Source organism: Carassius carassius, chromosome 12 (genome assembly GCF_963082965.1).
Source record: "Carassius carassius chromosome 12, fCarCar2.1, whole genome shotgun sequence".
Lineage (NCBI taxonomy): Eukaryota > Metazoa > Chordata > Actinopteri > Cypriniformes > Cyprinidae > Carassius > Carassius carassius.
This window is the reverse complement of record NC_081766.1, coordinates 33,323,471-33,351,188: the sequence shown is the minus strand read 5'-3', so window position 1 is coordinate 33,351,188 and position 27,718 is coordinate 33,323,471. Positions and strand designations below refer to the sequence as shown.

The 27,718-nt window shown below is 37.1% G+C and overlaps 1 protein-coding gene across 3 annotated transcripts in view; it reads right to left on the bottom strand.

Moving 5' to 3' along the window:
* Positions 1-27,718, bottom strand: part of LOC132155297 (adhesion G protein-coupled receptor L2-like) — a 176,205-nt gene that overhangs the window by 81,348 nt on the left and 67,139 nt on the right. For all 3 annotated transcript variants that reach the window (XM_059564175.1, XM_059564176.1, XM_059564177.1), the window contains exons 6-9: positions 16,772-17,005; positions 13,597-13,700; positions 11,058-11,243; positions 894-1,077 (exon numbers count right to left, since the gene is read on the bottom strand). In XM_059564175.1, the coding sequence (XP_059420158.1) occupies positions 894-1,077; positions 11,058-11,243; positions 13,597-13,700; positions 16,772-17,005 (708 nt within the window). The remainder of the gene's footprint in view (positions 1-893; positions 1,078-11,057; positions 11,244-13,596; positions 13,701-16,771; positions 17,006-27,718) is intronic.

Genomic DNA, 27,718 nt, shown 5'->3' with positions numbered 1-27,718 from the left:
CAGTGCAAGACTGGTGTACATACAGCACAAACACTGACACAATACGTTTGTTTCTTTGATTTCTTTACAGATTTGTAGAAATATATTAAAACTCCAACATTATAACACTAAACTGTCACTTCTGGCTAAAAAAATCTATAATAATGATATAATAATGCTTCTCCAGTGAAATATCCTGGAGTTTTGGACTGTTTAAACTGTGCTTGATTTGTGCAGATTTCTCACCTGATTCAGACCAGACCGCCTCCGTGAAGATGGCACCCCATAAAAAGAAATAATCACCAAAATTATGCCATTCGTTTGTGCTGATTTGTGCCGCAGAAACGAATGTTTGTAGTGGTTTGTGTTTGAGATATTATTTCTTTTTATGGGGTGCCAACTTCACGGAGGTGACCAGACCACTTTTTCACCGGAGAAATCAATATAATGTAGCGAGTTAAAAATGTAAGTCTTAACGCTGGATGTGTTTCATCTTTTGTCTTCTCCAGATTTTAACTGATGGATTGGAGTGCTGTGGATTATTGTGATGTTTTTATCAGCTGTTTGGACTCTCATTCTGACGGCACCCATTCACTGCAGAGCATCCATTGATGAGACACTGATGCAATGCTACATTTCTCCAAATCTGACGCAGAAACAAACTCATCCTGATCTTGGATGTTCATTTTTGGGTCAACTATTTGTATTATTTTGGCATCGGTTAATGCCAGGTCAGCCAGTTTATGTGTAATGACCTTTCCACCTCGTCCGAGCATTCCTGCCAATTCTGTCTCCTTCCGCTTAGGTTTTCATAAGCAAACATCACTCCTAAAAAAAACTCCCATCAGTCATTAAGCGTCAAGTCAGACACGTGGCTCGAACGAAAAGTTTCCATCTCCGATGAAAGCACTTACTGATGTTGTCGGCAGGCACTCTGACGACTGCGGGCTCGATCAGGTTGTCTGCAAGGACAAAGGCTCCTTCCTCCAGGGTATCCAGTAACATAGTGGCAGCATGCGTTTGCTCCGTGGAATTCATGTCCTCCCAGGATTTAAGGGCTTCTGGCCTCAGGAGGTTGTCAACCGTGTCCACAATGGCCTGTAACCACGGAAAAAAGAGAAATGACAGGCGCTTGATACGTTTCCTTGGCTTTCCCTGGGAAATAAAAGGATCCGGCACACAGAATACACTGGAGGAAAGAGAAGTGAACGAGACTTGTGACACAGCTATAATGGGAAATGAAACACTGTAGTGCGCTCCGTGCTGTGTGTGTTTATGTCACCTTATGTTTCATTCGGGATCACTGGGATTGTAAACATTCCTATACAGTTCTGTTAAAACTTTTGCATTGCCAAACCGTTTCTAAAGGTCTCTAAAGATCAAGTTTCTCTGCCTTCATACTCTGGACATAAGAGTCCACTGGGTTTCTCACACCAACCCACTTGATTGTTATATTAAATGTCCTGTTGGGGATCAATAATGTATGCAACCCTATCTGTAACGAGATCTAACTGTCAGACTGTCAAAAACATTACTGGACTGGAAGTGGCTTGTGGATTACAGAGAGACTCTAGAAAATGGGATGCTCTCATTGGTTTACATTTCATTTGCATTGGCCTTAACCAGGATACAATTCAGTGAAAGAAACCCAAGGTGACTGCAGGGCTTCTGGGTTCAAAAGAGGATTTAAACCTCATAAAGTCTGACATATGAAATGATAATCAGAAAAAAGGAATAATTTACTGAAAACCTCAGACACAATATAAAATAAAGGTTTCTGCATACAGCATGTCTTTCATATCTTGTGTCGTACTTTTATGGTTCATATAGTCAGATACAGTGAGAAGAAGAAAGGAGACGCCAAGCTGAGCAAAACCATGCAATTTGGTGCACATGCTGATGTTTATAAGACCAAGAAATTATGAAATTGTGATGCCTGAAATGTAAATCGATGAGATCTTTGCAACATTATAGCAGATACTTACATAAAATGATATAAATATTAGTTGGCACTCTATATCTCCAATCTTAGAAAGATGAGATTTAAATGATCCAAACATATGATGCAATGCAATACAACGATGAACAAAAACAAAACGACGTCTGGATAATCAAGCAAACCTCCGCTCCTTCAGTCCAGTAAGTGCTCATCTTGAAATATTACTAACAGTTTTATGTTTACTTTATAAAAATCAGTAACAGCAACAAAGAAACCTGAAGCGAGCGAACCTTGTTCACAGAGGCTACTTAAACTAGCTCCGCCCACCAACGTGTCATTTGGCGCGATCAACCCAGGTTCGAATCTGCCTAATGGTGAACTTATTTCTACCTTTTCAAATTACATCAGAAATGCATTTATTTTCAATGAAAATGAAGAAAACAATCATTTAATTAAGGTGGCATCTATTTAATATTTTGAATTAAAATTAACACTCGGTGTTATTATTGCATACTGTTACTGTTAATAATGTACTGCAATATAGAGGTGCAGTCATTGCCACTATTTGTGATTAGTATAAAAATAGTAGAAAATCAAAAATCCTAGTTTTTTTTGCAACACGCAATTGATATTGCAAGCGAGATGTTTAACTCTGTAATTAAACTTTAAAAAATCATTTAAACGACTGCAAGACACAGAAGCAGCGGCGCTTCTGATCAACCTTGTTTATTATCATTAATATGTTTTGTAGCTGTGACGAATGTCGAAATTTAATTTAACTGACATTTTTTCATTTGTCTTAATTTTTTTCTTCATTATTTTATAATGAGCATGTTGATTGATAACTAGGAGAGAGTAAACCAGTGACCTTCACGATGTGTGATTGACGTAAGAACATATGTTTAAAAGGTTGCTTGTTTTCTCTCTTATTATTATTGAGAAGCATGATATGGCACATAACATTTTCCTTTTCCAGCAGCTGTTCAGCGTTTGCATCCTTATACAAATAGTTACATTTGTTACAATTTCTTAAATTAGTGTTAGCCTGCAATAATTTAAAATTGTAGTAATTTATGCATATTATAATATATTTGCATATATTTATGAAAAAGTGTATATTTAAGACGTTCTCACTTTTAGTTGCTTATTAGCATGCCTTTTAATACTAATATATTGCATGTTTATTAGTGATTAAAGCATTTATTCTACATGACCATCTACTCCCTAATCCTACTAAATACATACACTTAACAACTACTGTACCTTACTTACAACTAATAAGCATCATATAAGGAGTTTATTCAGACAAAAGTTGTAGTTAATAGCAAGATTTTGACCTTAAAATATAGTATGACCAAAAGCACAACATAAGACTGACCCCTCTCGTGACCCCCAGTTGAAAAAAATCCTATGGTCTTGATTATGTTTATAATTTTTTAAACATTCAAACACATTCTTCCGTTCAGTATTTAAAAGTTTCCAATTTCATGAATAAAACATCTGTGAGGACTGTTTGTTTAAGCCATTCTCATGTAAATTGCAACATTAATTTATGTAAGGATGGTTTTTGCAGTTTACAAAGAAATTCATCCCTTTTTTAATTTCAACTTACATTTTTTAAATGTCAGCTGGATGTAAATGATAATAAAGCCTACAAAACAACACTGAAAGTTTAAACTATTTATAATAATAATAATAATTACAACTTTATCTTTCCTTGTAAAGGCTCGTGCACTGGAGTCCCAGACGGGTGACGTGTTTTCTGTAGAGAGTGTGAGAGGATCTCATTACCTCAGAGCCCTTGAATGACACGCAGTAATGACAGGACACTTAACCCATGATTACTCCAGAGATTCCCCTGCAATTACAAGCATCTGCTGAGACACAAGTAGTGTTCACAGCGCTGTTCTCACTGCTCGTCAACTCATTATGGACATGCACTGATTGAGTGTCGTTTGGGCCGTCTGAAGAGCGGCTGGCCTCTGGCCTGTAAGGTTTCTGTAAGGTTTGATGCATAGGACAAAATGCACTGCCGACATCAACCTTCACCGTTAGGTTTGTGAAGGACATTTCATTTTAAATATGTATTCAGAAAACGGAGATGGATTTTTCTCATTTTATCCTTGCGACACTCGAACTCACTTTAGCTTCATGCAGTTATGAAGACCGATGCATATGCACTTTTTGAAGTTGTCAATAAATCAAAGATAATTGGAGGACATTTTACAAGGATTTCAGTCTTTCAGCTTCAAAATCTCACAGGGGTTCTGTGGGTTTTATGAAGGTAAATTTGAGACTTTTTTTTTTTTTTAGAGCAATTGAAGAAAATGTAAGGAATAAACTGAGGAATGTTAAAATTGTGCAAAAAAAGACTCTAATAGCTCTGATTCCAACCACTAGAATATACAAATAACTTTTACTGTACTTCTGATCACACTGCACAAAAAATAATAATAATAATAATAATTTTGTCTTGTTTTTCAGATCAAATATCTAAAGATTCTAAACTTATCCAATTTTTTAAAATGACAAGAGTTTATGATTAAAACAAGAACAAAATTCTGAAAATGGGCTTAGAAAAATAACCTTAATTCAAATGGAAGTTTTCATATTTTAAACAAACTTAATTTTATTCAGTTTTTCAAGAATTTACATCTGCATAAAAGGGGTTTAGATTTTTATATCGGAAACCAAAAACACTGAGGAATACTTTTTTTTTTTGCAATGCATGCAACAATTAAATCAATGACTTTTGCTCTGCTTTATGTCCTTTTTAAAGCATTTAGATGTGGAGACCCACAGAAACCCAATTTCAAGCTTAATTCAAATCTGGCTGTCTTCGTTATTATTTGTTAAATTTACTAGCAATTTCTGAGTGAAATGGTTTCAGGGTACACCCCTTTTTTGTGTGTCCTGCAAAATTGTACGGCGGGTGAAAATCCTTCTTCAGGTGCAGCTCTGAATAACCAACTGAAATATTTATTAAAAGATGACAACACTACAGCAGAGATATGCATAAAAGATTACAAAGAAATGCAAGTGGACAAAACCACAGTGTGAACTGCTCAGACTGAAGCAGGGGAAGAAGAGGCGCAAACACACTTTGAACACACTTTCAGGACTGCAGGACGTCAATTACTCAAAGAGCAGCAGCAGACAGAAAGAGGAGCAGAAACCAGCCATTCTGACGGCACCCATTCACTGCAGAGCATCCATTGATGAGACACTGATGCAATGCTACATTTCTCCAAACCTGATGAAGGAACAAACTCATCCTGATCTTGAATGATCTGAGAGTGAGCACATTTTCAGAAATGTTTCATTTTTGGATCAATTATTACAATAAGGAGGATGTGAAGAGATAAGAGGAAGATGGTGAAAGCAACACAGAACAGAAAGACAAGATCGAGGCAGAACTGCCTTAAAAGAGAGTCGCGTGTCAGCAGGACGACAGACAAACAAGCCGCATGCAGCCGAGCAGGTGAAGGGAATTCTGGGATTGTGTCCATATGTACCTTCATATAGGCCCTGCAAGTCCTCTCTCTTTTTTGACGCTTTTTTGTTTTCAAACACAAAGACGGAAGATTAGGAACAGCGCACACACACACACACACACAGAGAGAGAGAGAGAGAGAGAGAGGAAGAGAAAGAGAAGAAATGAGGACTGTGTGTCAGCCATATCATATATGTGTGTGACTTCAACTACAGGCACTTTTATGTTCCAGTGATTGATTTATATTATTTTAGATTTTTTTCCTATATGGAGAACACATTAAAACTGTCTTTGTTTTTCACTTAAAATGAAAAAATGTGAAAATACTAATTCCATTTCAAATTATGATGATTTAAACAAAACATGATACAATATTTCAGTGTGACGGTGTGAAAATATGATTTTTAGTTGTGACATAATTTCCATCAAGACCAAAGATTCTGTACCTAAGTGTTAGTGAATAACATGTTCAAGTTTTTTTTTTATTGTTGTAATTTCTTACCAAACTGTAACTGTAATTATGTAAAAGATATCAAAATATCACTTACTGTTTGTATTAATATATATATTCTCCCTATGTACATTTTTAACAATGATCAAATAACATGTTTTTTTCATTGTGCATTCTAATGAATCTCAATTAAACTGTAGTTGAGTTATTTTCATTAGGTAAAAAAAAATTACAGCTAACTAGCACAATAAAACAATAAAAATAGATTTTTGAGAATTAAATAAAAAAACTGAGTTATCGGTTTTTGCAAATAAACTCTTCATACATGTACAGGTGCTGGTCATATAATTAGAATATCATTAAAAGGTTGATTTATTTCACTAATTCCATTCGAAAAGTAAATCTTGTATATTATATTCCTTCATTAGACACAGGCTAATAGAATATTGTGAAAAGGTTCAATATTGAAGACACCTGGTGCCACACTCTAATCAGCTAATTAACTCAAAACACCTGCAAAGCCTTTAAATGGTCTCTCAGTCTAGTTCTGTAGGCTACACGGTCATGGGGAAGACTGCTGACTTTACAGTTGTCCAAAAGACGACCATTGACACCTTACACAAGGAGGGCAAGACACAAAAGGTCATTGCAAAAGAGGCTGGCTGTTCACAGAGCTCTGTGTCCAAGCACATTAATAGAGAGGCGAAGGGAAGGAAAAGATGTGGTAGAAAAAAGTGTACAAGCAATAGGGATAACCAGACCCTGAAGAGGATTGTGAAACAAAACCCATTCAAAAATGTGGGGGAGATTCACAAAGAGTGGACTGCAGCTGGAGTCAGTGCTTCAAGAACCACTACCAAGAATGCAGAAGAGCTGAAGGCCACTATCAGAGCAACCTGGGCTCTCATAACACCTGAGCAGTGCCACAGACTGATCGACTCCATGCCACGCCGCATTGCTGCAGTAATTCAGCCAAAAGGAGCCCCAACTCAGTATTGAGTGCTGTACATGCTCATACTTTTTAGGTGGCCAAGACTTCTAAAAATATTTTCTTAAGTAATATTCTAATTTTCTGAGATACAGAACTTGGGATTTTCCTTAGCTGTCAGTTATAATCATCAAAATTAAAGGAAATAAACATTTGAAATCTACAACCCGAATTCCGGAAAAGCTGGGACGTTTTTTAAATTTTAATAAAATGAAAACTAAAAGACTTTCAAATCACACGAGCCAATATTTTATTCACAATAGAACATAGATAACATAGCAAATGTTTAAACTGAGAAAGTTTTCAATTTTATGCACAAAATGAGCTCATTTCAATTTTGATTTCTGCTACAGGTCTCAAAATAGTTGGGACGGGGCATGTTTACCATGGTGTAGCATCTCCTTTTCTTTTCAAAACAGTTAGAAGACGTCTGGGCATTGAGGCTATGAGTTGCTGGAGTTTTGCTGTTGGAATTTGGTCCCATTCTTGCCTTATATAGATTTCCAGCTGCTGAAGAGTTCGTGGTCTTCTTTGACGTATTTTTCGTTTAATGATGCGCCAAATGTTCTCTATAGGTGAAAGATCTGGACTGCAGGCAGGCCAGGTTAGCACCCGGACTCTTCTACGATGAAGCCATGCTGTTGTTATAGCTGCAGTATGTGGTTTTGCATTGTCCTGCTGAAATAAACAAGGCCTTCCCTGAAATAGACGTTGTTTGGAGGGAAGCATATGTTGCTCTAAAACCTTTATATACCTTTCAGCATTCACAGAGCCTTCCAAAACATGCAAGCTGCCCATACCGCATGCACTTATGCACCCCCATACCATCAGAGATGCTGGCTTTTGAACTGAACGCTGATAACATGCTGGAAGGTCTCCCTCCTCTTTAGCCCGGAGGACACGGCGTCCGTGATTTCCAACAAGAATGTCAAATTTGGACTCGTCTGACCATAAAACACTATTCCACTTTGAAATAGTCCATTGTAAATGAGCCTTGGCCCACAGGACACGACGGCGCTTCTGGACCATGTTCACATATGGCTTCCTTTTTGCATGATAGAGCTTTAGTTGGCATCTGCTGATGGCACGGCGGATTGTGTTTACCGACAGTGGTTTCTGAAAGTATTCCTGGGCCCATTTAGTAATGTCATTGACACAATCATGCAGATGAGTGATGCAGTGTCGTCTGAGAGCCCGAAGACCACGGGCATCCAATAAAGGTCTCCGGCCTTGTCCCTTACGCACAGAGATTTCTCCAGTTTCTCTGAATCTTTTGATGATGTTATGCACTGTAGATGATGAGATTTGCAAAGCCTTTGCAATTTGACGTTGAGGAACATTGTTTTTAAAGTTTTCCACAATTTTTTTACGCAGTCTTTCACAGATTGGAGAGCCTCTGCCCATCTTTACTTCTGAGAGACTCTGCTTCTCTAAGACAAAGCTTTTATAGCTAATCATGTTACAGACCTGATATCAATTAACTTAATTAATCACTAGATGTTCTCCCAGCTGAATCTTTTCAAAACTGCTTGCTTTTTTAGCCATTTGTTGCCCCTGTGCCAACTTTTTTGAGACCTGTGGCAGGCCTTAAATTTGAAATGAGCTAATTAAGTGGATAAAAGTGTAAAATTTCTCAGTTTAAACATTTGCTATGTTATCTATGTTCTATTGTGAATAAAATATTGGCTCATGTGATTTGAAATTCCTTTAGTTTTCATTTTATTAAAATTTAAAAAACGTGCCAACTTTTCCGGAATTCGGGTTGTATCAGTCTGTGTGTAATGAATGAATATAATATACAAGTTTCACTTTTTGAATGAAATTAGTGAAATAAATCAACTTTTTGATGATATTCTAATTATATGACCAGCACCGGTATAAATATATATAAACATGTGACCCTGGACCACAAAACCAGTTTTAAGGGTCAATTTTTCGAAATTGAGATTTATAAATAATCTGAAAGATCAATAAATCATCTCTCTCTATTGATGTATGGTTTGTTAGGAGGACAATAAAATCTGGAATCTGAGGAAGCAAAAAAAAAAAAAATCCAAATACTGCGAAAATCATCTTTAAAGTTGTCCAAATGAAGTTCTTAGCAATGCATATTAGTAATAAAAAAAATAGTTTTTATATATTTATGGTAGGAAATTAAAAAATATCTTCATGGAATATGATCTGTCCTTAATATCCTAATGATTTTTGGCATTAAAGAAAAATCGATATTTTTGACCCATATTGTGTATTTTTGTCTATTGCTACAAATATACCCCAGATACTTGAGACTGCTTTTGTGCTCCAGGGTCACATATATATACAGTTGTGTTCAAAATTACTCAACCCCCTTGACTTGCAAGACAATTTGCTGTGGAGGATAACATTTTATGAAATCAATTTAACAAAGGCATCAGTAAAGTATTAGAGAAAGTTTGTTAATACACTTTTGAGTGATTCTGAGAATGGAACATTGATGAATCATGATAAAATTTGAATTGGCTGTAAACATTCATGTTCAAAATTATTCAACCCCCTTTGTGCAGAATCTTTTATTCTTTAAAATCACCAATAAACGCTGTCTGTAAGTGTTTAGAAGCTTCTGTCACCTCTCTACTACAGTTTTGGCCCATTCCACACCTGAAAAAGCTTTCAGATCACTGATAATCTTTGGTTTTCACATTGCCACTGCTTTCTTCAAATTTAACCAGATATTTGAAATGAGAATTAAGCCTGCAGACTGAACAGGTCACTCAAGTACATTCTGTGACTGATCCCTGAACCAAGCAGTAGTAGGTTTGAATGTGTACTTTGGTATGACTGTCCTGCAGGAAAGTCCATTGAGCATCAGCTTCAGTTTTTGCACCAAAGGCATCACAATTCTTGTCAAAATGGCCTGACACTTTAAAGAATCCATGATGTCCTTCATACAATCATGATTTCCACTTCCTTCTACAGTAAAGAAACCCCATAACAGGACTGATCCACCTCCAAGTTTGACGATGAGATGGTGTTCTTCTCCTTATGAGCTTTGCCTTTTTTGCAGCAGACATACCACTGATCCATGGGTCCAAAAAAGTTCCAGTTTTTTTCTTACACACTGCATTGAAATGGTTTTCCTCCTTTCATCGGGTCATCTTGCAAGTCTTTGGCTGTACATTGCAGGTTTTTCTCAGTTGGCTCTGATTAAACATTTTATGATATTGTGCTTTTTCTTTCACACCCTCAAGGATTTTCTGGTAAAACACACTTTAAGCTAAGGAATAAGGCTGAGAGCTGTGTCTCTAGGAACTTTCAATGTCTTGGAAATCATCATATAGCCTTAGCCTTTCTAAAGTACTACGATATTTATTCTCTTTTGCTTTTGTGAGATCTCTGTTGACATTTTTGCTACTCAACTTCAATACATGCATGGGCCAAACTGTGTGTGTAACAGCTCAAGCTAATTCTGTTTTTAATAGAGTTTCTAAAGGCTTAATTGTGTTTTGAGACTGTTTTATTCCCCACCATACAAATAAGTGATTTAAAAACAGCAATGTTGAATAGGGGTTGAATAATTATGACATAGCAGTATTATTAAAAAATCTTATAACTCAAATATATTACATTATATATTGACAATATAACTTTTAATATGCCAGTGAACTGTTATAGATGCAAGTTTTATTATATCCTGGATCTTCAGAAAAGCTTGTATTTGTAAAGTACTGCAGTCTCTAGGGGGTTGAATAATTTTGAACACAACTGTGTATATATATATATATATATATATATATATATATATAAAATATGTTTAATAAACGTGGATCGTATATAATTCAGATCATTTGATCTTGGCAAAATTAGTAGAGAGCCTGACATTTGACTGAAGGCTTTGAAAAAACCTATATTCTATATCAATACTTTATATGAATTAATATACAGATCTATATTTTGACATGCATAGAATTACCAAAAAACAAAAAAAAACAAAAAAAATAATTGCAATATAAGACTTGTTTGTAATGCTGTAACAGCTTGACTCAAAATGAGAAGTGACACATAAACTAACGACAGGGACTGGTATTCTCTCATTAATCAACTTTGTTCAAGTTTTAAAGCATAAATGAACTTTTGCTGGTCACTGAACTGAACCAGAACATGGTTTTAGGACAAACAAATCAACATTTACAATCAGATTGGCTGTGGTCGGTCATGTGTTGTACAGTACCTTGTTGAAGCTGCGTCCGGCCGTGTCTTTATCGCTGGGCTTGAGCTCCTGTAGCTGAGCGTCCAGTATATCCACCAGCTGCTCCATGAGCCGCACAGAGGAGCTGACGTCGCCCGCGTACACGGGACCCGAGGAGTGACGCGCCAACTCATTCGCCAGATTCGCAGCGTTCTCACCACTCCGGATCTGAAGAAGTGAGGAGATCAGAGGTCAGAAACATCATTCTAACACACCTCAGGATATCTGGGCTTGTTAGCCATACCTGTGTGTGCTTGGCTTGACATTTAGTAAATTATTATTATTTTTCCCCTCCATCTGGTGTAGTAATACTCCCGCAGGTCAAAAGTTAGCAATAATTAAGATTTTTGCATGTTTTTAAAGAAGTCTCTTCTGCTCATCATAAAAATAGACTAATATTGTGAAATATCATTACAATTTAAAACATATGTTTTCTACGTGAATCTCTGTTAAACTAAATTTATTTCTGTGATGTACAGCTGTATTGTCAGAATCATTCCTCCATTCTTCTGTGTCACATGATCTTCAGAAATCATTCTGGTATAAATGTAAAAGGTGCATCTCAATAAATTAGAATGCCATGTAAAAGTTAATTTATTTCAGTACTTCAATGCACACAGACGGAAGTAGTTTAAGTCTTTGGTTCTTTTAATTGTGATGATTTTGGCTCACATTTACAACCCGAATTCCGGAAAAGTTGGGACGTTTTTTAAATTTTAATAAAATGAAAACTAAAGGAATTTCAAATCACATGAGCCAATATTTTATTCACAATAGAACATAGATAACGTAGCAAATGTTTAAACTGAGAAATTTTACACTTTTATCCACTTAATTAGCTCATTTAAAATGTAATGCCTGCTACAGGTCTCAAAAAAGTTGGCACGGGGGCAACAAATGGCTAAAAAAGCAAGCAGTTTTGAAAAGATTCAGCTGGGAGAACATCTAGTGATTAATTAAGTTAATTGATATCAGGTCTGTAACATGATTAGCTATAAAAGCTTTGTCTTAGAGAAGCAGAGTCTCTCAGAAGTAAAGATGGGCAGAGGCTCTCCAATCTGTGAAAGACTGCGTAAAAAAATTGTGGAAAACTTTAAAAACAATGTTCCTCAACGTCAAATTGCAAAGGCTTTGCAAATATCATCATCTACAGTGCATAACATCATCAAAAGATTCAGAGAAACTGGAGAAATCTCTGTGCGTAAGGGACAAGGCCGGAGACCTTTATTGGATGCCCGTGGTCTTCGGGCTCTCAGACGACACTGCATCACTCATCTGCATGATTGTGTCAATGACATTACTAAATGGGCCCAGGAATACTTTCAGAAACCACTGTCGGTAAACACAATCCGCCGTGCCATCAGCAGATGCCAACTAAAGCTCTATCATGCAAAAAGGAAGACATATGTGAACATGGTCCAGAAGCGCCGTCGTGTCCTGTGGGCCAAGGCTCATTTAAAATGGACTATTTCAAAGTGGAATAGTGTTTTATGGTCAGACGAGTCCAAATTTGACATTCTTGTTGGAAATCACGGATGCCGTGTCCTCCGGGCTAAAGAGGAGGGAGACCTTCCAGCATGTTATCAGCGTTCAGTTCAAAAGCCAGCATCTCTGATGGTATGGGGGTGCATAAGTGCATACGGTATGGGCAGCTTGCATGTTTTGGAAGGCTCTGTGAATGCTGAAAGGTATATAAAGGTTTTAGAGCAACATATGCTTCCCTCCAAACAACGTCTATTTCAGGGAAGGCCTTGTTTATTTCAGCAGGACAATGCAAAACCACATACTGCAGCTATAACAACAGCATGGCTTCGTCGTAGAAGAGTCCGGGTGCTAACCTGGCCTGCCTGCAGTCCAGATCTTTCACCTATAGAGAACATTTGGCGCATCATTAAACGAAAAATACGTCAAAGATGACCACGAAGTCTTCAGCAGCTGGAAATCTATATAAGGCAAGAATGGGACCAAATTCCAACAGCAAAACTCCAGCAACTCATAGCCTCAATGCCCAGACGTCTTCAAACTGTTTTGAAAAGAAAAGGAGATGCTACACCATGGTAAACATGCCCCGTCCCAACTATTTTGAGACCTGTAGCAGAAATCAAAATTGAAATGAGCTCATTTTGTGCATAAAATTGTAAACTTTCTCAGTTTAAACAATTGCTATGTTATCTATGTTCTATTGTGAATAAAATATTGGCTCATGTGATTTGAAAGTCTTTTAGTTTTCATTTTATTAAAATTTAAAAAACGTCCCAACTTTTCCGGAATTCGGGTTGTAACAAAAACCCATTCAAATCACTATTTGACAATTTGAGTTGAATTACTGAAATAAATGAATTTTTCCACGACATTCAAATTTATTGAGATGCACCTGAATATGATCGCTCATCTCTAACATACTAAATGCAAATACAAGGCATGAACTTTAAACATTAACACCATGATTTTCAGTAAAGCTGCTATGCAACAATGTGAAAAGTGCTATAGAAATACATTATAGCGAGTATTTGGGACTCACCTTCTGTGCCACCTGTGCCACCCAGTGAGACGTGCAGTTACTGAGATCAGGACCTCTGGGACTCCAGATCCCGTCGGCAGACGTGCAGAGGAACAGAGCGATTCCTGGAGAACCACGGAAGAGACACCTGTTCAACACTGATATGTTCTTGATATTTACACATATGGGCGGTTACTCTGCAGAATCCTCAGCGCAAGTCTATCAGTAATATGATTTCAGCATTTTCGCCAAAAACCCCGTTATAATCAATGACACAGTTTACACTGCACTATGAGTCTCTCATTTATACCGTGCTTTCACTGGGCACGTTATGATAAAAGTATTTGTGAGATTGCAGAAATTATTTACGTCGTGCAACCTTTGATGCTCTAAATATGATGCTATAATCAACACTTGCATGTTCCTGTGGCTCAGTGGTAGGTTCAATTTCCAGGAACACACACACTTGTAAAGTAAATGTATATAGCCTGAATGCACTGGAAGTAGGGCTGCACGATATTGGAAAAAAATGACATTGCGATATTTTATTTTTCTATATACAGTCGTGACCAAAAGTTTTGAGAATTACATAAATATTAGTTTTCAAAAGGTTTGCTGCTAAACTGCTTTTAGATCTTTGTTTCAGTTGTTTCTGTGATGTACTGAAATATAATTACAAGCACTTCATATGTTTCAAAGGCTTTTATCGACAATTACATGACATTTATGCAAAGAGTCAGTATTTGCAGTGTTGGCCCTTCTTTTTCAGGACCTCTGCAATTCGACTGGGCATGCTCTCAATCAACTTCTGGGCCAAATCCTGACTGATAGCAACCCATTCTTTCATAATCACTTCTTGGAGTTTGTCAGAATTAGTGGGTTTTTGTTTGTCCACCCGCCTCTTGAGGATTGACCACAAGTTCTCAATGGGATTAAGATCTGGGGAGTTTCCAGGCCATGGACCCAAAATTTCAACATTCTGGTCCCAGAGCCACTTAGTTATCACTTTTGCCTTATGGCATGGTGCTCCATCATGCTGGAAAATGCATTGTTCTTCACCAAACTGTTGTTGGATTGTTGTAAGAAGTTGCTGTTGGAGGGTGTTTTGGTACCATTCTTTATTCATGGCTGTGTTTTTGGGCAGAATTGTGAGTGAGCCCACTCCCTTGGATGAGAAGCAACCCCACACATGAATGGTGTCAGGATGCTTTACTGTTGGCATGACACAGGACTGATGGTAGCGCTCACCTTTTCTTCTCCGGACAAGCCTTTTTCCAGATGCCCCAAACAATAGGAAAGGGGCTTCATCGGAGAATATGACTTTGCCCCAGTCCTCAGCAGTCCATTCACTATACTTTCTGCAGAAGATCAATCTGTCCCTGATGTTTTTTTGGAGAGAAGTGGCTTCTTTGCTGCCCTTCTTGACACCAGGCCATCTTCCAAAAGTCTTGGCCCCACTGTGCGTGCAGATGCGCTCACACCTGCTTGCTGCCATTCCTGAGCAAGCTCTGCACTGCTGGCACTCCGATCCCGCAGCTCAATCCTCTTTAGGAGACCATCCTGGTGCTTGCTGGACTTTCTTGGACGCCCTGAAGCCTTCTTTACAAGAATTGAACCTCTTTCCTTGAAGTTCTTGATGATCCTATAAATTGTTGATTTAGGTGCAATCTTAGTAGCCACAATATCCTTGCCTGTGAAGCCATTTTCAAGACGATTACTGAAATGATCTCAGCAGGTCCTTTAATGACAGCAATGAAATGCAATGGAAAGGTTTTTTTTGGAATTAAGTTAATTTTCATGGCAAAGAAGGACTATGCAATTTATCTGATCACTCTTCATAACATTCTGGAGTATATGCAAATTGCTACTATAAAAACTTAAGCAGCAACTTTTCCAATTTCCAATATTTATGTCATTCTCAAAACTTTTGGCCACGACTGCATATTGCGATATGAAATCTAATCTAATTTTTTCTTACCAACAAAAATGGGGTGAGCAGATTTACATTCTCAATTTAAATGATTTAAACATCGACACCATCGTGTCAATTGATTAATATGCGCAAGGGAGAGAGAGCAAGACAGCGTTGTTTGAAGCGCTCTCTCTCTCTCTCTCTCTCTCTCTTTCGCTCGCGCTCTCTCTCTCTCTCTCGCTCCCTCTCTCTCTCTCTCTCTCTCTCTCTTGCTCGCTCCCTCTCGCTCCCTCTCTCTCTCTCTCGCGCTCTTGCTCTCTCTCTCTCGCTTTCTCGCTCCCTCTCTCTCTCTCTCGCTCCCTCTCTCTCCCTTTCTCTCTCTCTCTTTCGCTCGCGCTCTCTCTCTCTCGCTCCCTCTCTCTCTCTCTCTCTCTCGCTCGCTCCCTCTCGCTCCCTCTCTCTCTCTCTCTCTCTCTCTCTCTCTCGCGCTCTTGCTCTCTCTCTCTCGCTTTCTCGCTCCCTCTCTCTCTCTCGCTCCCTCTCTCTCTCTCTCTTTCGCGCTCTCTCTTTTGCGCCCGCTCTCTCTCTCTCTCTCGTGCGCTCTCCGTGAATCACATTCGTCAAGGGCTGGGGAGCAGCTGGCCCGTACAGTTAATGAATAACGGATCAACTACGACAGCCTACATCGCACATCCTGCGATGTGACTATCTTGGATTCGTACATCGCGATATCGATGCTTAAACGACACAGCCCTAACTGGAAGTCACATCTGCTAAATGTTAATGTCACACTTTTCACGATTAGTTCATCTCGCTGGCTGTCATAGTAAAACACCGTTTTCAATAGAGTTCACGTTACGCACATATTTCATATGTAAATATGTTAGCCAATCACAGCAGTGGGTGTTTACAATGACTCTCACTGCAAATCAGAGAGAGAAAAAAAAAAACCATTTATATCTAAATTATGAGATTAAAAAAACAAAACAAAGGTTGGGTTATAGGTGCACCACGGGAAAGATTAGAAAATAATTTAAAAGATGCATTTCATGACCACCTTAAATCAGGACTAAATCTGGTGGAGTCTGTAATAAATTTTTCATGCAGCTCTGCATAATTTTTACTTATAAACTGAGCAATGGGATGCAAATCTTGCTGATGATTTTGACATCTCCATATGGATGCCATTCAAATAAGAAACGCCACATGCACAAGCGGTCCCTTCTGCACTGATGACAGATTCCTGACACTAATTGCAAAAATAATTCAAATGGCAGTTCAAACCTCGCGTTCCTTTAGGACACGGCCGCTCCACTGTGACTCCTCGGTGTGTCTGTGGCCAGGAGATTTCTCTGGTCTCCGTACCGTCACAGAAGCGTCTGCTGGAGGAGGCCGGGTCAGGAGTGATGCTGATGCTGAGCGAGGGTCTCAGGGTGATGCTGGAGGTGCTGGTCCTGAAGGCAGGAGTGGATCTTCTCGGCTGCACTGTTGATGTAACGTCATCAGAGACCGTTGGTACTGTGGGAACAAGACAGAGCTTATTTAAACAGAGAACACAGACACTTTATTTGATTTCTTACATTCTATAAACACAGATATCATTTTGTGTTGTAAACCCTCCCCTTGTCATTCAAGCACAAGTGGTCAGAAGAGACACATTTGAGACAGACCGGGATATTATAGTCAACTACAACTGAAAAAATAAAAATAAATCCCACTGTTAATTAGCATGCATAATACTAACATATTGGCTGTTTATTAGTACTTATAAAGCACATATTAATGTTTAATTCTGCATGGGCATATTTTATATCTCTTAATCCACTAAATACCTAAACTAATAACTACCTTAACTATTAAACGCAGCACGTATTGAGACGTGCTGCGTTTGGTCTCGTACTCTTATCGCATACGTTGTCATTGTTGTGCGCTTGCTTAGACCTTTGTTGTGATAAACAGTAAAGTACGTTCAGCTGAATTCAATTTCCGTTTTGTCGGGTTTAAAAATGATTTGTATACCACGGCAGCCCTCCAGTTAAGCCCTCCTCGTGTGAAGACTGAAGAGTATAAAGACCATCGACTCTACCGTGCGACTCCACCGGGCAGGGACATCGGCAGGGAATATAAGTATTGTTTCGATTAATCTTTTTCCTTCTCGTTTCATTTCTGTTTCAGTTGTTGTTTTTTTTTGTTTTTTTTGTTTATAACCAAATCTTACTATGTGTTTCCAGATCCCTACTATCACTACAACTCGCAAACCACACATCACACAATGTAGACAACGCAATCTTAACAACCTGCACACTTTGTCTATATCTGCTAATACACTACTTTCTTTTTCTATTGGTCTCTGGAATTGCCAGTCTGCTTGTAACAAAGCCGATTTCATTACTTCTATTATTAGTCATTCAAAGCTTAATCTCATGGCCCTAACATAGACCTGGATCAAACCAGAGCACACGAGCGCTACACCTGCAGCACTGTATTTTCTCATTTTCCCACTCCCCCCGTTTGACTGGAAGAGGTGGAGGTACTGGTCTGCTCATCTCTAATGATTGGAAATTTAATCCTTTACCATCTTTGGGTATCAACAGCTCCTTTGAGTCTCATTCAGTTACTGTTACCTACCCTCATAAAATACATTTTGTAGTTGTCTATCGACCCCCAGGACCACTGGGTAACTTTTTTGGATGAATTAGATGTGTTTCTCTCAACCTTTTCTGAGGATGGTACTCCCCTAGTTATGCTTGGAGATTTCAACATCCATCTAGATAAACCTCTGTATGCTGATTTCCACACTCTGCTTGCCTCTTCCGAGTGTCAACTACTGCTACTCACAAATCAGGCAACCAACTGGACATTATTTATACACGACACTGCTCTACTGATCATGTTCTGGTTACTCCACTGCACACGTCGGATCACTTCCTCCACACTCTTAATCTCAACATGGTCCCTGACACTTCACTTACCCCTCCCCATGTCATCTTTCGACGTAACCTACACACACTTTCACCCTCCCGGCTTTCTGCAATGGTTTTATCTTCACTTCCTTCCCCTAAACTGTTTGCATCTTTGGATGCTAACAGTGCTACTGATACTTTCTGCTCCACTCTTGCATCTTGTTTAGACACTGTTTGTCCCTTATCTTCCAGGCCAGCCTGTAACACCCCTTCTGCCCCTTGGTTATCTGATGTTCTACGCGAACACCGTTCTAAGCTTAGAGCTGCTGAAAGGGTGTGGCGCAAATCCAGAAATACTACTGACCTTAATGTGTATCAGTCACTCCTATCTCCTTTATCTGCTAATGTCTCCACTGCTAAAATGACATACTACCATAACAAAATTAACAATTCATCGAACTCTCGCATGCTTTTTAAAACATTTTCCTCACTTCTTTGTCCTCCTCCTCCCCCTCCTGCTTCATCTCTAATAGCTGACGACTTTGCAACGTTTTTCATTAATAAAATTAAACACATTAGTGCACAATTTCACACCACAATCAGTCAAGCTCATATCACCAGCAAACTTACACTCATTTACATCCTTCTCTTCACTCTCTGAGGCAGAAGTCTCAAAACTTATCCTTTCTAATCACCCTACAACTTGTCCGCTTGATCCTATTCTATCTCATCTCCTTCAAGCCATTTCTCCTGCAGTTGTACCTGCACTCACTCACATCACCAACACATCCCTCCACACTGGTGTTTTTCCCTCATCATTTAGACAGGCACACATAACTCCACTACTTAAAAAACCCAACCTCAATCCATCTCTTTTAGAGAACTACAGACCAGTTTCCCTTCTTCCTTTCATTGCAAAAACACTTGAACGAGCTGTGTTCAACCAAGTCTCTACATTTCTCACACACAACAACCTCCTTGACAGCAACCAATCTGGCTTCAGAAGTGGACATTCAACTGAGACTGCCTTGCTCTCAGTTGTTGAAGCTCTAAGACTGGCAAGAGCGGAATCCAAATCTTCAGTACTTATCCTGCTTGATCTGTCCGCTGCTTTTGACACGGTTAACCACCAGATCCTCCTATCAACCCTACTGGCAAAAGGCATCTCAGGAACCACACTTCAATGGTTTGAGTCTTACCTATCAGATAGGTCCTTCAAAGTATCTTGGAGAGGTGAGGTGTCCAAGTCACAACATCTAACTACTGGGGTGCCTCAGGGCTCAGTTCTTGGACCACTTCTCTTCTCTGTCTACATGGCATCATTAGGTTCTGTCATTCAGAAACATGGCTTTTAATACCACTGCTATGCTGATGACACTCAACTCTTCCTCTCATTCCATCCTGATGATCCGACGGTAGCTATTCGCATCTCAGCTTGTCTAACAGACATTTCTTCCTGGATGATGGACCATCACCTTCAACTCAACCTTGCCAAGACAGAACTGCTTGTGATTACAGCAAACCCATCGTTTCATCACAATTTCACCATCAAGTTAGGCACATCAACCATAACTCCTTCAAAAACAGCTAGAAGCCTTGGAGTTATGATTGATGATCGGCTGACTTTCTCAGACCACATTGCTAAAACTGTCCGATCCTGTAGATTTGCTTTATTCAACATCAAGAAGATCAAGCCCTTTCTTTCGGAACATGCTGCACAGCTCCTTGTTCAAGCTCTTGTTCTGTCCAGGCTGGACTATTGCAATAAAATTCATAAAACTCGCATAAAATTCAAGGCATTGATGTTTGCCTACAAAACTACCACTGGCTCTGCACCCATTTACCTAAATTTGTTACTTCAGACTTATGTGCCTCTAGAAGCTTGCGTTCTGCAAGTGAATGTCGCTTGATTGTATCATCCCAAAGAAGCACAAAGTCACTTTTACGGAGTTTTAAATTAAATGTTCCCTCCTGGTGGAATGACCTCCCCAACTCAATCCGGACAGCTGAGTCCTTAGCCATATTCAAGAATCGGCTTAAAACCCATCTCTTCCATCTTTATTTGACCCTCTAACTTTAACACTCACTATTCTAATTCTATTTTTTTTTTATATAAATAATAAAAAAATTTTAATAATCCCTAAGCATGGGATTATTTAAAATCCCATGCTTAGTGTACTGTGTTAACCTAACTGAGACTTGTTATAGCACTTATATATCATTGCTCTTTTTGTTGTTTTTTGGATAAAAGTGTCTGCTAAATTAATAAATGTAACTATTGATAATCAGCAAATTAAGAGTTTACCGAGGCAAAAGTCATAGTTAATAGTTAAAGTGAGAATAGGACCTTAAAATAAAGTTTGACCATAAAATTAATAAATACAAATAAAAATGTTATAAATTAAAATTAAATTGTTGCTAAAGCAACATTTCTCATTTTTATATACTAAAACTACTAAACACTAGGAGAAATATTCAATTACAAATAAAAATATTACAGATTGTTTTGTTAATTGAAATAAAGCCGAAATAAAATATAAAGATTATATGAAAAACTTTCATCCAATTAGAAATGTTGCATTGAAAACTAACTGAAAATATGTTTATTGTTGTACTAACATTACTCAAACTGGAATAAAACAAATAGAAATGGAAATATTATAATATATTGAAAAGACAAAGACAAAAACACAAGAAAAAACTGCTAAAACCTACAGAAAATTTAAAATAGTGAAAATATAAAAAGCTAATACAATATATTAATAACAATTGTAGTACATAAAGAAAGGATTTAATTACTTTTTATTATTATTATGTTTATTTATTTATATTTAATTTATCTATTAATTTTTATTATTAGTTAGCCTAATGCATGTTTTGGGAAATTTTCACTTTAGTTTGCGTTAGTAAAAATTTGTTGTTGTTGTTGTTGTTTTTGTCCAAAATATTGTCAAAATGCATAATATTGTGAGCTGATCAGATTATTAAACTGCTAATGCTCTCCATGTGTAGGCTTTGTTTTCCGTCACAACCCAAAGATACGCAGGTGAAATGGAGATGATAAACTGCCCATAGACACGTGTGTGTGTGTGTGTGTGTCTGTGTGTGTGTGTGTGTGTGGTGATGGATTGTTCCCAGACTGTTCCCCTGCCGCAGTCTAGTTCACAGCACTCCCACAACCCCAAACAGGATAAATGGCAAGAAGGATGAATGGATGGATGTGAAGATATGAACATGTCCAGGAGTGATTCTAAACCGCTCTCGTGTGCATCGTGAGTGCTTTTCCATTCTCCTCTGTGTTTTTGTGCTCCTGCGTCACACAGTGCAGCGACTGCATGGAAATCATCCATAATAATGAATATCACAAGATATGAATGTGCTCAGAATCAAATATTTCTGTTCCCTTTCATTTCAGCCTCTGCTGAAGCCTGAAGAAAATCACTGGCAGATGGTGCACAAGCCCCGCCCCTTCACACGTCTGTCACGTCACACATATAAAGAGGCTCTGTCTGCATCTTGTTCTCTCTGTGATACGAGGACAAACATGTTCTGGATGAAGCTTATGATTGAAGGCTCTGAAGCTCAGCAGCATTAAACAGTCTGAAAACATTACGGCTTTTAAATGCTTTAATGAGTCTCTTCTGCTCACCAAGGCTGCTCAAAAATACAGTAAAACACTAATAATGTGAAACATTATTACAATTTAAAACAGCTGTTTTCCTTGTGAACATATTTAAAAATGTAATTTATTTCTGTGATGCTCCGCTGTATTTTCAGCATCATTCCTCCAGTCTTCAGTCTCACATGATCTTCAGAAATCAGAATAATATGATGATTTACTGCTCAAGAAACATTTCTGATTATTATTAATGTTGAACACAGTTGTGCTGCACAATATTTATGCAGAAACTATGACATACCATGTATGATTTTAATAGAAATTAATGCTTTTATTCAGCAAATATGCATTAAATTGATCAAAAGTGTGTTCAAATAAATGCTTTTCTTTTAAAATCCTGAAGAAAAAAAAAGTTTACAAAACATTAGGCAGCAAAAACAGTTTTTAACATCTAAGAATAACCAATATTAGTTACTAATCACCAAATATTAATTGTGCAGCAAATCATCATATTATTCTGATTTGTGAAGATCATGTGACACTGAAGACTGGAGGAATGATGCTGAAAATACAGCGGAGCATCACAGAAACAAATTACACTTTAACACAGATTCACACAGAAATTAGTTATGTCAAATTGTAATAATATTTGACGATATTAAAGAAAAGATTGTTTTCTGCAATATGCAACCAATACATGTCTGCTAACATCAAAGAAAGATGTGCTTCAGGGTTTCAGGAAATAAAACACAGCATGTTGTAATATTGAGTAGATTCTGCACCGTGATTCATGATGAATGTTAATGAAGGAAGTTGAGTGGCTGGTTATCGTTCTGTTTGCTGCATTAGAATGTAATCACAATAACAAAATCATCCCAAATCCAAGGTTGTGTGTGTTTGTGTGTGTTTGTGTGTGTGTGTGTGTGTGTGTTTCATATCAAACATCCAAAAGCTTTATTGCTTCTAAGAAAGCTTCCCTAGACAGCTGAGGACAGAGGCTGCATTACTTTATACTGAATGTAAAAACATTAGCAGATTATTCAAAATACTTTCCATCGTTTAGACAGATCAAATAAATAAAGTTGGACCTGGTCTATTGTGTTGTTAAACTTCAGTTTAAAACACACAAAGCCAGCAACCTGAAACACAACACTTGATCAAACTTAAAAGAGCTTTTGACTTCAAAGTTCTTGAATGATGTGCATTTCACAAGACAGAGCCAAAGTTACAGTATTTACTGACAGATTAAAGCAACCTTCACATCAAAGTGCTGGATAATGAACATTTGTAGCGACCTTCCATGCAGAGTAACTATTTGTTTTATGTTACATTCAATTGTGAGTTCATATTAACGATCATGTTACTCAAAGAAATGTTTGCAAAAAATTGCTAATATTTGCTAACGTCATATCATTACAGACTGCATGATAGTACCACAGCAAATGTCTGATCAGGGCGATAACTGCAGTAGACTAATCCCCCCAATAATTAAAAATCGCTAAACCATTTTCTCAAATATTGCCTATTCAAGAGAGAGAGAGAGAGAGAGAAAGAGAAATGGAAGTTGCGTGTATTCGCGTCTGCGAATATATTTGCGTTTATCTTTTTAGAGTGAGTTTACTTAAAAACAGCGATTGTATCCTCTCGTCGCTGGAAAATATAATGTAGCGATTCAGTATTTAAACTGTATTTAATAAAAGTCGTGGGGCAGCGTTGACAAGTTTATTTTGTCCTGGATGTGTGAGCTGCACCCTTTCCGATATGTGTGTGTGTGTCAGTAAGCAGCTCATCAATACAGAACGATAATTAAAGGCTCTAATGCACACTATTATATGTGCGTATTGTAAGAGCTAGACTGTAAAATATTTAAATGCTTTTTTTTTTAGTCTATGACAACTCAATATACAATGCACTTTAAATTTAACCTAATTTACTCTCAAAAATCAGTAAAATGCAGCAAATTCAGTTAAAATAATTTTATTCTCGATTATAAATGCCTTATTTAAAAACAATGCTACTTATCAATGCGTTTGCATTTACATTACATTTTAATGTAGTCAATTAATTTTCAACTAACTAAATACAGCTTTAAAACATCCAAGTCCAATCGAACCGTTCAGGACTATTAAAGCCACTGAAGTTTTCCAGACAAGAGCAGTAAGTCATCTTTATCGTTTTCTCAGCTTTATTGCCGTTTCATTATTATTGATGACATTATAGACAGCAGCAAGTCTAATAGGCTTCATTTACTACCCTAATGCACTAATAATCTATTCTGACACATCAGTAATTTGTCCCATCTGTTTACATTCCCTTAAGACATAACTGTCTGTGTTTACATTCATTTTGCACGATACAAACACTGCCAAATGCACATGCATTTTTCCCGCTAACATGCAGTTGCACAAAGCCACATACTGTGGGTGTTCATCAGAAAACAGACGCACATACGCAAGTGAGCAATGTGAAAGCACTAGATTTTAGTCCGTTACTGATTACAAATTAAATCTGTAACAATCTGGATTACACATTTTAGGTGATGTAGACAGACTACTTTTTGATTACTTTCGTTTATCACAGACTTTTACTGTACTGAAAAAAGAGAAAAATGCATTCCACTCTTTCTTTTAAAAATCATAAATTGCATTAAACAATACATTACAGATATAGACTCCAACATGTTTGCATTATGGGAGTGTTATGAACAGGCGATTTTAACATGACAAATGGCATCCATGTGTGGTAACAGATCAGACCATGTATATTTCTGAACCAACTTAAAAACATTAAACACAATTTAGGCACATATATAATTCACAAAACTAAAACAAAGTTCACAACGCCAATGTAGTTAGGCATGCATGTGTGGTTTATACAGTAAATTTAATGGATTTTTGCATTTTAATATGCTTTAAAAATCATAGAAATAAATGGTTAAATGACTTAATGAGTTATAATTCAATTATTAATTAAATTGTGTGCATTTTCTATGTAACCGTAGCCAGCTGACTAATGGACGCCAAGTGCAATTACACAAAAACTGGAAGACTGTCCAAATCAGTTATATTTGAATAGAATTGCGCACATCGACTGTGTTTCCACTAATTGAATTTGTGTTTGAAATGCATTTCGTATTGTGAGGAAAAGCGTTGAAGAAAATCTAAAAGAAACAAATTAGAATAGGTTCATAGTTAATGTTGGACACACTTATGATTGTAAAAATCATAAAAGCATGTGTCCTGATTAAAAAACATCGGACCTTATGAAGAAAATCTTTGAGTTATCACATTTCATTATGCCTTACCAGACAAGTTTAATTGCCCTAATTATAACATTTCACTGTTTTTAACCCTACCTTCAACCTATAATGTAGTTTTTTATGCGTTACATAAATCAGGGATTTACAACAAATCTGTTTGTTCTGAGCACAAACTGCAAGCTATATTTAGGTTAGTTAGGATGAAATAAAACTACTTTATTCAGAAACAGAAGTATTGGAAAATGTTGTTTGTGTTTTTTGATATATTACAGGGAACTACACTAACCTTTTCCACTGGTGGCACTTGCGCAACTAACTTTTTCAGTTACTGGCGCAAAACATGATTTGGTTGCACACATTTTTTATAGTAAGCCACTCTGGATAATAACGAAACTGTATTGCATTGTAGTGCATTGCTCTAGGGCCGTAGCGGGGGTTTTTTAATTAAAAATAGCACTGCATAGTCTTCACTGTAAAATAAAATACACAGTCAAACCAAACTGTATTCAGACACCTTCAACATTTATCACACTATCACAGTTTATTTGCTATAGTTTAGACATTGGTAATAAAATATGACAAGAACTCAGAGTTAAACTGTGTCAGAACAAATTCATCTTGATAATGTCAGATAACTTTGATAGAAAGATATGTAATGGAATCAAGCAAAACTTCAGACAACTGTCAGTATGACAACATCTACACAACTATCAATACTTTGTTGAACAGGTACCAAGCAAGCAATGCTTAATTTGGTTCAGTCTGTGGTGTGAAAAGGTTGCATTAGCAATAAAAGAAAGAAACACTTAAGCAAAACATGGTCAGGTCCCTAATTTATTTGTGTTTTAATTTTTTTTTTTAATGAATTTCACTGGTAGTCTACAGTATGAAGAATTTTTGGGTATAATATTTCACAGTTTGCTGTATTTTGCTATACTCACTTACATAAATGAACTAGTGTCCTATACCCACCAGTAAAACAATATAATCAATTATATCTGATTTTTGGCTTGACTGTGGATAAATTCTTGTTAAAACTACAAAGAAATTCAGTCAAGAGCAGTGAGTGATTTACTTACATTAAAGACACCGACAGCAGAGCTGGTAAATTAGGCGCGGTCACTTTAAGAGATCCGATTTCTTTTTCAACTCTTTACTTTCACTTAAGACATAACCACAGACTTTTCGAACACACTTTCCAAGACGGGTATCTTGACATATTTAGTATGTATTTGTCGGTACAAAAGCAAGAAGACTTTGAGACGCGTCTCTGCTAACGCCCTGAACACCAGGACACCGCGGTGCTGAATTAAGCTCTTTCGCATCCTTTTCTGTTTGTTTAAACTGCGATTTGTATTTGTTCGTTCAGGTGCAGGAGGATGCAAACGTCCTGAAGGAGAGCTCGGTTCAGTGTTGCTGTCCGTGAGACGCGGCTCTCTCTCTCTCGTGCGCACCGAACAGAACGTGCGAGTAACCAGTTATTCGGTTCAGCTTTCCCGCATCGCGAGGCTGAAGCCAACTTGATGTGTTGAATGCTCAAGGCACGTTATAAAACTTATTTTTAAAATACACATTTCTGTTTTAATAAATGCTCATAGTAAATCATAGCATATTGCCTAAAACATAAGGTAGGTACAAAAATAATCAGTGATACATTTGCGACCTCAAAAAAATTAGGGTCGCAATGTCATTTCAAAAGGTTGCATATGCATTTTGGTCGCAGTGTAGTTCCCTGTATTATTAATCCATTAAAATGCACTCAATAGGCCATTTAACAGAGCTGCAACACTACTCTGACAGTGCTTAATTCAATAAATATTCAGAAACAATTATTTAATTATTTAAATAATTATAAATTGTTTCGATTACTTTATAACTTTTACTTTACTAGACTGCTGATCTAAATAGAATATTACTATTAAACAAGATATAAATAATCAAATATAATTAAAAATATAGAATTATATATATATATATATATATATATATATATATATATATATATATATATATATATATATATATATATATATATATATAAATATATAATTAAATATATAATTAAAAAGATAGAAATCCTTGCCTGTTCAGAATTCATACAGAATGCAGTTTGATGCTTTCATCTGCAATTTGCAAATAAAATAAATAGCTCAAATTTAACTCGCAACGTTAACTTCCACAATAAAAGAATCAAATCAAAATGTTTAGACAAGAAAAAGAATCCACTGAATTATATTGCACTGTACATGCTTTCCCTGCATTTTAAATACAGTACAATACACAAAACATCTTATTGATAGACCTCTGTTTCGTCTGCAAAGTATTTACATTTGAGATCAAAATCGGTATAGAGCATTGATATATTTCACTGGTATTGGTACTAGGGCTGCAAAGGGGTGGAAATTTTTCAAAAATATCTGGAATATTCCAAAAAATCCTCTAAAGTTTCC